The sequence below is a fragment of the Sceloporus undulatus genome, chromosome 6 (assembly GCF_019175285.1).
Source record: "Sceloporus undulatus isolate JIND9_A2432 ecotype Alabama chromosome 6, SceUnd_v1.1, whole genome shotgun sequence".
Lineage (NCBI taxonomy): Eukaryota > Metazoa > Chordata > Lepidosauria > Squamata > Phrynosomatidae > Sceloporus > Sceloporus undulatus.
This window is the reverse complement of record NC_056527.1, coordinates 2,557,799-2,574,577: the sequence shown is the minus strand read 5'-3', so window position 1 is coordinate 2,574,577 and position 16,779 is coordinate 2,557,799. Positions and strand designations below refer to the sequence as shown.

General features: G+C 46.2%; 1 protein-coding gene across 2 annotated transcripts in view; it reads left to right on the top strand.

The window, feature by feature from the left end:
* The window catches only part of LOC121934352 (SREBF chaperone), a 69,827-nt gene that overhangs the window by 47,270 nt on the left and 5,778 nt on the right, over window positions 1-16,779 (top strand). For both annotated transcript variants that reach the window (XM_042474760.1, XM_042474758.1), the window contains exons 12-20: window positions 77-295; window positions 1,274-1,701; window positions 3,603-3,800; window positions 5,508-5,709; window positions 6,873-6,988; window positions 9,223-9,790; window positions 11,602-11,687; window positions 14,839-14,921; window positions 16,364-16,530. In XM_042474760.1, coding sequence (XP_042330694.1) covers window positions 77-295; window positions 1,274-1,701; window positions 3,603-3,800; window positions 5,508-5,709; window positions 6,873-6,988; window positions 9,223-9,790; window positions 11,602-11,687; window positions 14,839-14,921; window positions 16,364-16,530 — 2,067 coding nt within the window. The remainder of the gene's footprint in view (window positions 1-76; window positions 296-1,273; window positions 1,702-3,602; window positions 3,801-5,507; window positions 5,710-6,872; window positions 6,989-9,222; window positions 9,791-11,601; window positions 11,688-14,838; window positions 14,922-16,363; window positions 16,531-16,779) is intronic.

Here is a 16,779-nt window from a genome sequence, read left to right as displayed (position 1 = left end):
CTGGTGTTTTGGTTATTCATTTTATTGGCAAATGACATTTGTCTTCTGATCCCACTTGCTTCCCTTCTCTTGACAGCTTGCAGACCTGAACAAGCGGCTTCCGGCTGAGGCCTGTGTGGCCCCTGCCAAGCCATTAAGCCGCTTCCAGCGATATGAGCGCCAGCCAGCCATGCGACCCGCCACCATGCACACCATCACCCTTCAACCCTCCTCCCTCCGGAATCTGCGCCTCCCCAAGCGCTTGCGGGTGATCTACTTCTTTGCCAGGACCCGGCTGGCTCAGAGACTCATCATGGTATTGTCCTGTGGCAAGAGGGAAACCCTCTGTGGCAGAATGGCTTCTGGGGATGGTGGCTTTAGGATCCAGGCTTTGAAGACTCTGCTGCAGGAAGAAGGAAAGCTTTTATTTTACTGCAGAAGGAGGAGGGAGCCATACTAGCCTTCCTAGAAAGGGGTTTCCAAAGTCTGAGGGCAACTACCAAGGAGAGTCTTCTTTATTCCCATCACACATGGCTGGTAAAGTAATCAGACAGAGAGAAAAGCCTCACCTGAGGAACTTGGAGCTTGAATAGGCTCATATTTGTACACTACCTTGATCTGCTGGAAAAGTGGTATTATTATTATTATTATTATTATTATTATTATTACTACTACTACTACTACTACAGAGGAAGGCATAGTCCTAGACCCAAGCTATATAGGAGTTGCAGCACTTAAAGTGATGTCAAAATGCATTATTTCTACAGTGCAGATGCATCATTAGTTACTCTTAAGGACAGGGTGCATCTGCACTGTAAAATAATGCATTTTGATAGCTCCATTCTATGGAATCTTGGGATTTGTAGTGTTACAAGGTCTCTGCCAGAGTGCTAGTGCCTCACAAAATGACAAATCCCAGGATTCTGTAGGATGGAGCCTGGGCAGTTAATGTGGAGTCAAACTGCATTATTTCTACAATGTAGATGAGCCTGCAGCTCCTCCATGCCTGTGAGTAGGGCAGAGAACACGGTATTGGTATTGGTACTTGTACCTTTGTCTGTCCCAAGAAGGAACACATGAATTCACAGGAAAGGAAAATTTGCTCATCAGTAGACTAATTCTTCTGAGAGCAGGGCTTTCTCCATGCAACCAGGCTGGGTATTTTTGATGTCACAGAAGTCCCTCTTTGGAACCTTTGTGGGAGTTTTGGTCTTAGCAGAACTTGTGTGTGTTGAGGAGGACAGCCAAGCACATGGTTATAACATTTTGTCTTTTTGCGCTGTCTCCTCTGCAGACTGGGACAGTGGTCTGGATTGGCATCCTTTTTTACACAGATCCTGCAGGCCTTCGCCCTTACCTGGCATCTCAAGTCACCGAGCAAAGCACCTTGGGGGAGGCCGGGCTGCCCGCCATGCCAGTGCCCAGAGAGGTCCTTCCCACTGGCGATGCCAAACTGTCCCTCGCCATCTTCCCTCCGGATCCTGAGCAGCAGCAGCAACTGGCAGGGAATCAAACATTGGACTCCTTGAGCCAGCAAGAGGCAAGTCTCCAGGCTGAGGCAGAGGAGGAACAAAAAAGCCAGGGAAGCAGTGGTGGGCATCCGGGCATGGGCCCCAAGGCCGAAGTGACGTGGGGATCAGAGGATGAGGAGCTGTGGAGGAAGCTCTCCTTCCGGCACTGGCCCTCCCTCTTCAGCTACTACAACATCACCCTGGCCAAACGGTTAGTTCTGTGGAGGAAGCTTGGGGCTCCAGACAGAAAAGATTTCAAAGAAAGAGCTATGCTTTGTTTGTTTGTTTAAAGTATTTATACCCTGCTCTTCAACCACAAAGGCTCTCAGAGCATATGATTGTTAATTTGACAGTTTCCTGCTCTTAGGCTTGCAATCTAAGAAGACCTGACACAAAAGGAGAAGGGAATGGCAGTGAAGACGGGGAACAAATACAGGAGATACTGCCTCTCTTTCAAAAGCCAGAATGGTAGCAGTTAAGATGGAACCTTTCAACTTCCTTTGGGCCTAGGCATGATGGAGCTATGCTGCCTCTTCTCTTAATCCCTTGCAGCAGCAGAAGGAAAGGTGGAAGGACTGAAAAGGGGTCTAGTAGCACCTTTAAAACAATTTGCTTTATTTAGCATGACCTTTTCTGGAGTTCAATCCACTTCCTCAGGTGGACTGATGAAGTTAATATTGAAGCACCAGGTGCATAGCAATAGGGAGGGTGGAATACAGTGTAATAGGGCACAGAAAGATGCCAGTTGTGATGCTCTCTATGAATTGGACCATTTTATGTGGCCATTTAAAACACCATTTGCATTTTCTTTGTCCTATTAACCTTAAATGTTTGAAGTTATACTTTTCTCTTGGAAGAAGCGGCCAAGACAGAATTGGTCTGTCCCTTGCAAACATATACTATATATATTCATGTATAAGGCTAGAAATTTAGGTCAAAAATTTGACCCAAAAAACTTAGGTCAACTTATCCACGAGTCAATGTAGGTACTGTACTTTAACTCTAGTTAAAAAAAGGAACCATTCCCTGGGGAAAGGCAAGAGTATTATCTACCCTGGAATCACTGAAACCCCTCTATTTTCTCATCCATCCAGCCTTTAGTATGAGCACAGTTATGCCTGCTGAAATTTTGTAAGTTCTTTGGCATTGTTTTTCTTTACTTCATTGTTTCCATCCTTTGTTAGATGTCCCTAAGTTTTACCCTCGACCTATCCATGGATCAAATCAATATCCATAATTTTGGTCTCAAAACCTGCCCTCAACTTATACGTGAGGTCGACTTATAGTCGAGTATATACGGTATATCTGAGATTTAAACACAATTGTGCCATTTGCAGATAACACAGAGGGGTGTGTGTGTGTATCTTAACACAGCTAGCTTTATCTGAAAGAGGCCCCCAAACTCCTGCTTTGCATACAAACAAACTCTGGCCTTTCTGCTTCTAAAGACTAGTTATCAGGCAATGAGAGCCTTGTTTCTGCTGCCACCAATGAGAATGGCTAATGCTGGCCTAGGTGGCTCAGTAATCTCACCTGCTATAAAGGCAGCTTCATGGGACCTAGCAGTTATCTTCACTGCTTTGCCTGGCTCGGTAGTTACTCTTTAACATGAAAAAGCTGAACTGGGATGGGTGTCCTTAGGCATACCAGAGGCTGAAAGACATGGGAAAACTTGTTGGGTCTTTCTTCCTCACCACTGCTAGCGTGACCAACTCCCTGCAAGGAGAGACTCTGGTGGCGCAGTGGTTAAATGCCTGTACTGCAGCCATTCACTCAAAACCACAAGGTTGCGAGTTCAAGACCAGCTAAAGGGCCCAAGCTCGACTCAGGCTTGCATCCTTCCGAGGTCGCTAAAATTAGTACCCAGACTGTTGGGGGCAAATTAGCTTACTTGCTAATTAGCTTACTTATGGTCTTTGGAATAGCGGTATATAAATAAAACAAATTATTATTAATTATTATATTAATGGGCTTCAGCTTGGCCTCCCTTGCCATCCCTTCCTCCTTCAGTTGTGGTCCTCTGAAATGGTCCAGTGAAGCATTTCTACCTCTTGTTCCTGCTTTTTTCAGCCTTAGACTACAACTTCTATTTTTCCTTTGTTTTTAATACAGCTACATCAGCATCCTACCTGTGATCCCAGTAACACTCTACCTGAATCCACAAGAGGCCTTAGAGGCACGCCATCCTCACGAGGCAAATCGCTACCAGACTTTTTTCTCACTAAGCAGTGGGAAATCTGAGAAGGGAGACCCCCTTGCTGAAGGCATGCCCAAAGTGCAAGGGCATCATCGAGATGTCACGTTATACAAGTGAGAGAGCTGAGAGATGGCTGGGAGGCACTGGGAATTAAAAGCCCCGAGGGTGGGAGAGAAACACCAAGCTGGCCAGGCTCCTGGAACACCCATGGTGGTTTCTGGGCTTTTGTTAGCATGTTTGGAGCTCTCTGTTTAGATCATATATGGCCCTTTGATGTTTATAGAATCATGGAGTTGGAAGGAACCTCATAAGTATGTAATCCAGTCCTCTGCCATGTAGGAATGCACCGCTGCACTCCCAAATGATGGCCATCCAGCCTCTGTTTAAAAATTTCCAATAGAAGTACAGTATCTAGATCAAGGGGAGTAATAGTACCATTCTATTCTGCTTGGTCAGGCCTCACCTGGAATCCTGTGTCCAGTTCTGAACAACACAATTCAAAAAGGATGTTGAGAAACTCGAGCGTGTCCAGAGGAGAGCGGCCAAAATGGTGAAGGGTCTGGAAAACCCTATGAACTTGGTGTGTTTAGCCTGGAAAAGAGAGGGTTCAGAGGTGATAATGATAGCCCTGTTTAAATATTTGAAGAGTGACCATTGAGGATGGAGCAAGCTTGTTTTCTGCTACTCCAGAGATTAGGACATGGAGCAATGGATGCAAGCTATAGGAAAAGAGATTCCATCTCAACATTAGGAAGACCTTCTTGACAGTACAAGCTGTTCAACAGTGGAACATGCTTGGAGTGTGATGAAGTCTCCTTCTTTGCGTGTATTTCAGTTTGGATGGCCATCTCTCGGGTGCTTTGATTGTGAATTCCTGCATGACAGAATAGGCTTGGACTCGATGGCCCTTGAGATCTCTTCCAATTATGATTCAGTGAAAAGAGTCTTTCACCCTTTGAGAGAGTCTATTGCATTGTTGAACAGCTCTTATATCAGTTCTTCCTAAAGTTTAGTTTGAATCTTCTTCTTTTTTTAATTTTTTAATTTGGTTTGTTTTTCTCATCTCTGGAGAATCAAAAATCAAGCTTGCTCCATCTTATACCTTACCTCACTTCAGATATTTAATGTTGGCCATCACCTTTCTGTCTTCTCTCCTTCAAACTGTGCATATCCACCTACCTTGGCCATTCCTCATAGGGTTTGTTTCAATTTTAATTTTTTTAATTGTACTGTTTTTAATGTTGCGAGCTTCCCTGAGTCCCAGTTTTGGGGAAAAGGTGGATATAAATAAATATCATCATTATCCAGGTCATTCATATCCTTGAACTGAGGTGCCCAGAGCTGGCTGCAGTATTGCTGATGAAGGACAGAACGTGACTACAACTTACCTTGATCTGGACCTTATACTCCTCTTGGTGCAGCCTAAAATTGCATTGGCTTCTTTGGCAGCTACATAGTGTTGGGCTATACCTCTCTGCAGCCCTACCCAATAAAGATGGTGGTCAGAGGTGATAGCAGTCCAGCAACATCTGGAGAGTTGCACCTTCACATCTCTGCTGGAATATTTTTTAGCAGCTGGTTTTTTACATGGCTGTGACAACCCATGTGGAAAGAGTCCTTGTGTGGAGGTGAATGATGTTCCATGTCACAGTGTTTCCCAAAGTGGAGATTTAATGTACAGCTCTTAGGCTTTGGCATCCACTCTCTATAGAATTGGTTTCAGGCCCAGTTCAGCAGTTTCTTTTTGGGCCCATTGCCCTTGGAAGGCTGGAGCTTCTGGGGGTTTCAGCCTTGACTCATTTCTCCTGTTTCCCTTCCAGGGTTGCTGCTTTGGGCCTGGCATCTGGCATCCTTTTAGTCCTGCTGCTTTTCTGCCTGTACAAAGTTCTGTGCCCCAAAAACTATGGGCAAAATGGACTCTCCCACAGCCGGAGGAGGAGAGGAGACCTGCCTTGTGATGACTATGGATACTCTCCTCCAGAGACGGAGATCATTCCCTTGGTACTTAGGGGTCACCTGATGGTAAGCTGCTTGGGAGGGAGCCAAACAGGCAGGCTGGAGCATTACATGGGGATGGATGCTCAGGAATCTTTATTCTAGGCTTGGGTGTGTGAATTCTCTGCCCCATCTTTCCCATTCAGAAATTTAGTTCAGAAGACCCAACATGGAGCAGACATAGCTGGTTATTGCACTCTGTCATGGTTTGTTTTGAAGGCCTACCTTTTCATACCATTGGTTTGGAACTGGGATTGGAGTAATAGGATAGTTGTAGCCTGGGATAGACAAGCCAGTGTGGTGTAGTGGGTAGCGTGCTGGATGAGAACTCTAAGAGACCAGGGTTTGAATCCCTTCTTGGTCATGGAAGCACACTTGGTGACCTTGGGCAGATTGCTCTCTCTCAGCCTCAGAGGAAGAGAGTGGCAAGCTTCCTCTGAATAAATCTTGCCAAGAAAGCCCTAGGATGGGGTTGCCATCAGCTGAAATTTAGGTGTAGGAGAACTAACATGGTGTAGTGATTTCAGTGATGGGATAAAAGTCTAGGTGACAAGAATTTAAACCCCTGATCTGTCCTGGAAGCTGTCTAGGTGATCCTGGCAAGCCACTGTCTCTCTCCCAATTATGAGGTTACCTTCACTTAAGAAATTATTTTAACTTGAACTTCTTTTCTATTTAACAATTTATTCCTTGACCTTCCTCTACTGTTTTTTTTTAAACACTGCCTCTTTCCTTCTGCTATTTTCTGGTCTTTCTGATGGGGCTACTGGGGGGGGGGGGGGGGGAAACAACCTTTTTAAACCAAATACCCACTTTTCACACAAAACTGGCTGGATTTGGAGATCCAGCTTCTCTGATAGCTTTTCAGTGGTGGAACTCCCTTGTCTTTATTTCCCTGGACAATCTGGTCTTCTTCTCTCTCTTTTTGTATTGATTTCTGCTATAATCTCAGGAAACTGGTTAGCCAGAAAGTAATCAATGTAAAACAACAGATCTCCCTGTTAAAATTTGAAAAATGGGGCTAATAAAATGACAGTGAAGATCACAGTAAAAAGAACCAAGATGGTGACAGATTTGCTCTTTCTCTGTAAACTTTCCTGTGAGTTTCCACTGTAGAGAAAGGAAGGCCAATCCCTCCCCTTCTCTGTTGCTCAAGCACTTGACCTGCTTTTCTTGTCTTTTTTCCCCAGGACATCGAATGCCTGGCTAGTGATGGCATGTTGCTTGTCAGCTGCTGCTTGGTGGGCCAGATCCGTGTGTGGGACGCTCAGACTGGTGACTGCCTCACAGTCATTCCAAAGCAAGGGTAGGTCTCTTCAGGAAACCCCTCAGAGAGGTGCTAGTCTTGTTCCTGATATGCTGTTGACTTTGGAGATTCACCACTTCCAGGCCATGTTGTTTCCAGCTTGCATGTCTGAACACAATTCCAGGGGCAACACTTTGCATTGCTCAACATGGGGCCTTGTTCTCATTCCTGGGCCAACAAGGGCTCCCAGCCTCAGATGTGCTGTCTATAAAAGTTGGGTTGGTGTTAATAATCCACTGACAAACAGATTGTTTTCTAGAATATGTTCTAGAAATGATGGTATAGAAAATCCTGCCTGATAATTCCCTGAAGAAATGTGACATCCCTTTGAGAAAATGCCCCTGCAAAGAGTGGTTTTATTTCTTTCTTGTTCCCTTCTGGTATTCTGTGTGCAATTACATATTTGCAGAAGAACTAAATAATTTTCTCAAGAGACACCCTACATATTCACATGTGTCCTTGGAAGTCTTTAAACAGAGGCTGGATGGCCATCTATTGGGTATGCTTTGATTGAGAGTTCCTGCATGGCAGGGGGGTTGGACTGGATGGCCCTGTGGTCTCTATGATTCTGTGATTCTATGCACACCTGCCTTCCCACTGAACAGAATCATGGAAGTATAGAGTTGGAAGGGAGACTAAGAGACATATGATCCAATCTCCTGCCAGTGTAGTAATCCATCCCTGAGAAATTATAATCAAAACTCTGTTTAAAGGTGTCCTGACAAAAGAGAGTCCATCAACTTCTGAAGGGACACATTCTGCTGCTCGACTAGTCTTAGCATCAGAAATATTTTTCTAACGTCCAGGTGGCATATTTTTTTCTGGCCTTTTGGTTCATGGTCCTACCCTTTGGAGCAACGGAATACAAGTTCACTCCCTCATCCAAGTGATGAGAGACCTCCAGATATTTTTTGGGCTGTCTATATCTCTCCCTTAGTCATCTTTACTCCATAGCCAATTACTTCATGCTCCTTCCCCCATGAGGTTTAGTTTCCAGATCCTTCACCATCTTAATTGTTGTCCTCTGGATGCTTTCCAAAAGTGCTTTGCTCTGACAGTGAAGTCCACCTTCACCCATTCCCCATGTTGTCCTAGTGTCCCTGGATACTGGAAGTCCCAGAATGATCAGCTAGATCTCACTGCCCTGTTAGGCACAGATCCCTGAAGCTCTCAAACTCAGTGGCTGCCCCTGGACTCTGGAACTCCCTTCTTCAGTGTCTCACTCCTTGCTATCCTATAATCGGCAGGCAGAGACATTTTTATTCCAACAGACTTTTGAGGAGTGAAGGTTTTAAAGGCTTTTTAGAACATTCTATACTGTTTTAATCATGCTGTTTTTTAAAAAAACATCCTTTTAACATTTTTGATTGTAAATGTTAAACTGCTTTTATTGTTGTTAATCGCTTAATTCATTTTAATGGTGAATGGTTGTTTTGCCTGTTTTTTCTACATTGTGCTTATTTTAATTTGTAAGCCACTTTGAGTCCCAGTTGGGGGGGGGGGGGGCGGCAGGTTATAAATGATGGTGATGGTGGCAGAAGTGATGACAACAATGATGATGATAATTCCTATGGGACTTTAAGATTCAAACTGGCTGACAATTAGAATGTAATAAGGCAGTTATAAATGTAGCTGAGGAAAAGAAAGCTTGCTTGATACATGTGGCAAGCCTGGGAGAATGCAGAATAGCAAGTAGCAATAGCAAGTACAATTCTATACTGCTCATCAGTGCACTCAAGCATTTCCTAAATGGTTTACAATGTGCAAGCTAATTGCCCCCACCAAGCTGGGTACTCATTTTAGCAACCTTCTGAAGGATGCAAGGCTTGAGTGGATCCTGGAGCCCTGCCTGGGATCGAACTCACAACTCTGTGGCTGCAGTACACCCATTTAACCACTGTACCACAAGTGCTTCTTATTGAAGACAAAGAGAGTGATAAGATTTTGATGTACTGAAACCTACAAACAGAGATGTTTGTAAAAGAAACTCAGTGTGGTTCAGCATTTATAGGTACTCTGGAAGCAACTCCGAACAGACTGGCAAAACATCTGAATGAAATTGCCATCAATAGTGTCACAAAAGTGCAGTTATATAAAGCAACACTGCTTCACAGATTCCTCACAGATTCCTAGATTCTTGAACAACAGTTTAATCACTGATGGTCCCATATTCCTGTCAGTAACCCTTGGCAGACTGTGAAACTGATCATAAGTGGACTGCCATTGCATTTCAGGTTGCGCCGAGACCACAGTGGCATCTTTGATTACCAGGACTGTTGGGATCACAGCCCCGAAGGCAAAGGCTGCCTGGATGACCCTTTTGAAGGCAGCCGCCCTTTCAAGAGGGCTCGGAGCCCCCCACAACCCCCTCTGTTCATTGATCAGCCAGACCTCACCTCCCTCATTGATACAAACTTCTTGGAGCAGGCTAAGGCAATCAGCCCAGAGCCCCGCCACCGTGCCATCTGCGGCCGGCAGAAGGAGGCGGGCTACGATTTTTGCAGCTTGGTGGAGAAGGTCTACGAGGAGCAGAGCACCTCAAACTCTGTGAACTTTTTGGGCTTCTCTGCTCCACATGGGCAGGTGGCCTTCAGCCAGGCCAGTGGAGGCAGGACCCCAGGCTGCAGGGGTGAGGAGGGAGACTGTGGGGCCCGCCGGAGCAGCCTGGGTGAAGAGTCCTGCGTGGGGATGGATAAGGCCCCGTCCCTCCCTTCTTGGGGAGGGGACTTTGAAAGCTCCATCTGGAGCCTGGAGCTGCAGGGGAACCTCATTGTGGCTGGCCGGAGCAACGGGAAGCTAGAGGTAAGGATAAGGACCTCTCTGGAGGGTGGCCAGGGATGGATTTGAGGGAGAGGCCTTTTGGGGTATGGAAGCATTTCCTCCTGCTCTTTGCTCCTGAGTGAGTGCTTGAGGTTTGAGGAAAGCTCCTTTGCAATTTGGATCCCACAACTAGGGCTGCTCAGGTTCTTGAGGTGCCTCTCCCCACCAACCAGAAGCCATCCAAGGTATAAGTCCCTCCTCAAAAGAAGCTCCTATGTTCCTAAGGGATGTCATATTGAAGAGGGAGCAAGCTTGTTTTCTGCTGCTCCAGAGAACAGGACCCGGAACAATGGATGCAAGCTACAGGAAAAGCGATTCCACCTGAACATTAGGAGGAACTTCCTGACAGTAAGGGCTGTTCGACAGTGGAATGCACTCCTTCCTCGGAGGGTGATAGAGTCTCCTTCCTTGAAGGTCTTTAAACAGAGGCTGGATGGCCATCTGTCAGGGATGCTTTGATTTGGATTTCCTGCATGGCGGAATGGGGTTGGACTGAATGGCCCCTGTGGTCTCTTCCAACTCTATGATTCTATGATTCCTTTGCAAACCACTCCATATCTGCCTCCTGGGGGAGAGCACAAGCAAAAGACCCAGTCTGTGGTCAGTCACTAGCCCCAAGCCCCGTCCTGGCATGTCAAGGGTGGGCAAAGGGCAACCTTTGGGACACGTTTGGTCCCTCCAAAGCACTCCTGGAATTAAAAAAAAATTCTTTGATTTTCCCCCCCAATGAAGGGGGGAAAGTTCCCCTTCCCAGAAATGTTTTAAGTACAGGAGAGGCCCTTTTTAAACCAGAAAATAACCTAAAAGTTGACTTCTGGTTGCTTCTGGGTGCAAAAAAATAATTAAAATAAAATAAAATAAGGTATGCTCTAGTCCTGAAGGAAGCCCCAAAACATGGAAAGATTGCCCTTATCTTTCCTATGAAGGGTAGGAAGGCCTCTTTAAGGAAGTTTTTTTTAAAAAAAAGAAAATGTGAGGATGGATTTTAGTAGTAGTATTGTTTCCATTATTTTTGTTTACCTCCTGCTCTTTCCTCAATTCAGGATTCAAGGCAGCTTATAAAAGTTAAAAACAGATGCTGCTGGGGGAAAATGTACTTTGTACGAAAATTAAATACATAAAACTATCCATGGAATTAATAAACGAGTTAAAAATCTGTCTTCTAAAAAAGAAAAATGATCATGTATTATGAGCAGTAGGTTTTCAATGGCCTACTGAAACAAAAATATTTCTACCTGCCTATGATAGGATAGCAAGAAGAGTGCCAGCCCAATTTCTCTAGGAAGGGAGCTCCAGAGCATGGGAGCAGCCACAGAGAAGGCCCTGTCCTCGTGTTCCCACCCGATGTAGCCATGAGGGTGGCAAAACAGGGAGAGAGCCTTGCCCCAAATCTCAAGACTCAGGCAAGCTCATGCGGGAAAATGTAGCTCCCATGGCAGTTTCCCACCACTGTTGTATGTGATTGAAAAGGTGTTGAAGGGACGAGGTGAGGAATGGTCAGCTCCTTCCACTTGAGGCCTTAGAAGGTGACCCCATGCTGGCTGCCCAGAGCCAGTAGTTTGGCTGTACATACAGTAGGAAGCTGCTGCTCTCTGGGCTAGAATGGTTCTGCTGCCATCTGTTTTGAAGCTAGGCACTCTGTATGTGTGTCTGCAGGGTGAAGAAACCTCTCTGAAAGGTCATGGGGCCATTTGTGTCTCAGCTGGAGGCAGGATGAGGAGGAGAGAGATGTAGGAGCTCCTTGTTTTTGAAGGGTCAGATGTCATGGCATCCTCCCCTCTCTTGCCTTACAGGTGTGGGATGCCATTGAGGGCACGCTGCGTTGCAGTAATGAGGAAGGCCAGTCCGGCATCACCTCTCTGGTCTTTCTGAACAGCAGGTAAGGAGTCTGCTTCCTCTTGCAGTGAGTCAGTGCCTAGACCAGTGGCAGTTTTAGGGAGAGGCTCTGCCTGGTCTGACTAACCAACTTGCCTGCTGCTCCCAAAGGCTTCTTCTGGCTGCTAACCCCAGAGGAGGGCAAGCAAGAGACTCACTTTTCCTCCAGGGCTTCTACAGCTCTGCTTGGTAACCCCTCAGCCTTGCCACCTCAATGTGCCTGTGTATTCTCTGGGAGCTGTTCCTTCTGCGTTTGCTGTTTGGCCTGCCCTGTTTCCACAGACCCCCCTCTATTCACCACTTGCTAATAGCGTGGTGGGTTCTCCACAACAGAGAGGGACTGGGCCGGGGGTGGGGGGGCTGGATTCTATTCTTTGCTTTGTTGAGGGGGCATGATGCTGGCTGGGCCGCATGCGGAACATAAGTTGAAAGGGACCCAGCAGCGTGATGCTGCAGCAGCAAAGAAGGCAAATAATATTGTAGCCTGTATTGATGGAACCATAGTCTCCAAGACAAAGAGTCAGATCTTCTCTGGAAGGCCTGGGCACCTCACTTGTAACAAGGATATAAACAAGCTGGAACAGTTTCAGAGAAGGGCAAGGAAGACAAGAAGATGGTATGGAGAACAAAATAGGTGAGCTGGGCATGTTCAGCTGATGAAGAGAGGGCTGAGGGGGACATGGTTGCCCTCTTGAAATATCTCAATAGCTGTCACAGAGAGGGCAGGTTTGTTCTCTGCTGCCTCAGAGGGTAGGACTGGGTCTAATGGTTTGAAGTTACAGGAAGGTAGATATGAATTGGACATTAGAAGGAACTTCTTGATGGTAAGAGTGGCTTGGCAATGGAACCAATTGCCTAGAGAGGTGGTGGGGTCTCCTCCTCTGGATGGAGGCTGGACAGCTGCCTGCTGAGGATGCTCTAGCTGGATATCCTGCATTGAGCAGCAGATTGGACACAGTGAAGTAAATGAAGAAAATAAATAAGTGGCCCATGAGGCCCCTTCCAACTCTATGGTTTATTTCCTGCTGTGATGCTTTTAACAACTACTTCACAGCTAAAATCTCTCAGATAAGAGCCAATCTGGATGCTGGGATTGCTGCAGAATCGACTGATGAGGTATCCAGTGAACCTGCTGTTGAGGTTAAACTGGATCGGTTTGAGCTTGTGAATACCGATGACGTGGACAAGATCCTTGGAAATGTGAAGAAGACAACAAGTCCCCTCGATCCCTGCCCATCATGGCTGGCCGTCCAGGAGGATGATGCCTTGATGGCATTTCTTAGAGAGGTCATCAATGGATCCCTTAGGGAAGGAGGCGGTGGTTAGAGCTCTCCTGAAAAAACCTTTCCGGGACCCCCTGGATATGAAGAACTACAGGCCTGTATCCAATCTTCCATTTTTGAGCAAGGTGATCAAGAGGGCTGTCGCCCTTCAACTCCAAGTCATCTTGGAGGAAACCGATTATCTAGACCCATTTCAAACCAGCTTCAGGACAGGATATGGGGTGGAGACTGCCATGGTTGCTCTGGCTGACGATCTTCGTCTAGGCATTGACAGAGGAAGCATGACTCTGTTGGTGCTTCTAGATCTTTCAGCGGCTTTCGATACAGTAGATCATGACATCCTCTTGGAATGCCTGGGAGAGTTAGGAATCGGTGGCACTGCACTCCAATGGTTCTGGTCCTTCCTCTTGGGTAGATTCCAGAGGGAGATGCTTGGGGACAGTCGCTCATCGAAAACGGAGCTTAAATGTGGCGTCCCTCAAGGCACCATACTGTCCCCGATGCTATTCAACATTTATATGAAGCCGCTGGGGGAAATCATTCGCAGACATGGGGCACGGTGTTATCAGTACACTCATGACACCCAAATATATTTCTCCATGTCCCAATCAGCAGCTATGGCAACAGATGGCATTTCTCCCCTCAATCAGTGTCTTGAAGTGGTAATGGGCTGGATGAGGAAAAACAAACTCAGGCTGAATCCAGACAAAACGGAGGTACTTACAGTAGGGGCCCCCAAACCGGGAATTGGGTTGCAACCTCCAGTCCTAGATGGGATCACGCTCTCCACAAAGGACTATGTTCACAGTCTGGGGGTGCTCCTAGATCTGTCGCTTCACATGACAAACCAAGTGAATGCGACGATCAGGAGTGTCTGTTATCTGCTCCGGCTCCTGCAAGTAAAGGACCTAGAAACTGTTGTACATTCACTGGTAACTTCACGACTTGATTTCTGTAATGTGCTGTACATGGGGCTACCCTTATGCCTAGTCCAGAAACTTCAACTAGTGCAAAATATGGCAGCCAGGCTTCTTGCCGGAAAAACTAGGCGTGACCGAATAACACCTATTCTAAAATCTCTTCACTGGCTGCCTATTAGTTTCCGAGCACAGTACAAGGTGTTGGTTATCACCTTTAAAGCCCTATATGGCTTGGGTCCAACCTATTTGAGGGATCGCCTCCTCCCATATAATCTGCCTCTCACCCTCAGGTCCTCTGGGAGGAATCAATTGCAGTCTTTAAAAACCAGACTAACTGCTCCCTCCCAGAGGGCCTTCTCTGCAATTGCTCCCAAACTATGGAACAGCCGGACGGATGAGATCTGTCAAATTGCCAGCTGTCAAGACGGATCTCTTCTGGCAGGCCTTTCCTGAATAAATGTCCGGCCACAGAATGACTGTCCCCCACATCGTGTATTAGCCCACCGCTCTGTCCTAGTTATATTTTTTATTGTGTTTTTAATAGATATTTTAATCTCCAATTTTAATTGTAATGTGTTTAATCCTGTTTTAAGGGGGAGATTTGGGACATAATGTTGTAAACGTGGATTTTAATATGTTATGAGCTTCTTTGATTGTCTAGTTACAGAAAAGCGGGATACAAATAAAAGTTTTATTATTTATTATTTATTTTGTCCTTTAAATAAATGAAATGTTGTAGGTATTGGGTGTTAAGCTTTCACCAGATTGCATATTTTACTGTCGTTCCTGGCTTTTGGCTTCCCTTTTTTTTAATTTTTATTTTTTTGGTATTGTTGATGTTTTCAGTTGAACATCAAAGCTGCTTTGGGAGGGCTTTTATCCTTAGAAGTAGGTTCCAGAATAGTTTAAATAATGTAAGTGCACATGTATGTTGGTCTTTGCTTCACAACAGGATTGTTGCTGCACGTCTGAATGGCTCCCTGGATTTCTATTCCTTAAGGACACACACCTCTGTGGATCACTCCCAATTCCGAGGTAAGAGGGCTGCCCATGCCACTGGAAAAAGGCTCTGGAGTACCTTTGCCTTCCAGGCTCAGACTGTCTTCTGCTCAGCTGCCTTGTTTTGCAGATGACTAAAACAGGAAGAGCTGGAAGTCAGTCTGGGGATTCATCTACCCTGAGAGACTCCAGCCCTGTGTTTCTCTTTTCCCTGTTAGCATCCTATAGCACCTTGAATAGGGGCACTGTTTTGTAGCCTTCCCCCCGTATTCTTCCAGCTTCCCCCTGACTGCTCATTTTCTGAAAGGGAATTGTCTCATCAAGGAGCTTCCAAGAGCAATGATTTCCCTTTTTTAATAAGTAACAGGCCTCCTGATTAACATCAAAAACATCCATTCCTCAGAAGCAGAAGAGGTTTTGGCTATGGCCTCAGTTCAATAAGCTTTTAGCAAAGCAAAAACAACCACATGTGGACATATGCCATTGCAGCACTATGCAGCCTTTGTGACAAGTAGAATGCACCCAGACAAACACTAGAGTTGCACAATGAACCACCATATGCAATGCACATGGCTATGGAGGCAAAGAGGAAACTGCACAGGATAGGAGAACAAGCAGTTGTTGCGCAGTGTCTTGAGTTGCATAGCGGCACTTCCGTTGTTGAGTCCTGAATGTGCTTGTTGACCAATGTGGTGATCCATGGTTCTTTCCTTCTGCTGTTGCCTGCTTAATCCATCCATTGTGCAGTGCTGAGTTCTGGAGAAGAGAAGGTTAAGAAGTGACATGATAGCCCTGTTTAAATATTTGAAAGAATATCATGAGCTTGTTTTCTGCTGCTCTGGAATGTGGACCATGGAGCAATGGATGCAAACTACAGAAAAAGAGATCCCACCTCAACGTTAGGAAGCACGTATTGACAGTAAGAGCTGTTTGACAGTGGAATATGCTCCCTCTGTGGAGTCTCGAGTACTTTGATGATGTCTTCCTGCATGGCAGAAGGGGTTTGGACTGGATGGCCCTTGAGGTCTCTTCCAACTCTCTGATTCTGTGATTTTTTGCACCACATACTCGGCATCCACTCTGCATGTTTATGTTGTTTCCTGAATTCTGGCCCTTATCTAGCTTCAGGTTTTGCCAGTGGTGGTTTTCTCTGCTATCCACAGAAGGTGTCAGGGCAGCAAATTGGCATCTGGTTTTGTCACAGTTGCTCACCCTGGTCTTGTGCCTTTCTATCTTTAAACAATACAGATTTTCTTCCCTCCATTTCTTCTTCTGCCTTCCAACAGCCCTTGGTGGTGGTGATGATGCTGGTATTGCTAATAGTGATGATAATCTAGGTCCATGAGGAATGGGTCTTGGAAGCAGAGATGGAAACCCAGACAAAATTTGAATGTTCAGCCTGAGCGCCCCCCTCCTGAGTTGCCAGAGTGCTATCTGGGAAAGATTCTCACCTGCTTCCTCTCTCCTGCCTTCCCCAGGAACACCAGGGAGGAACAGCCTTCCCCCGTCCCCCATGTACAGCAGCAATGATGTTGTCACGTGCCAGCTGACCCACACCGTCATCTGTGCCCACCAGAAGCCCATCACGGCCCTGAAGGCTGCGGCAGGGCGGCTTGTCACGGGGAGCCAGGATCATACCCTCCGAGTGAGTAAGGAACAAGGCTGGCTAGGAGGCGAGGCAGGCTGTGCATGCGGGTATTGCTTTCACTGATGAAATGAGGCAAGCCGGTGCGCACCAACACTGTGGTGCCATTCCCAAGTAGGGCATTGACCCTCTCTTGCTTGGGGTCTGGCCCTAATTCGATGGCTGAGGGCCACAATGGGTTGCTGAGGCATTGGTTTCTGATTTTCGGTCCCCATATGTCAATGTACTACACCTTCCAGTAAAGCTTCC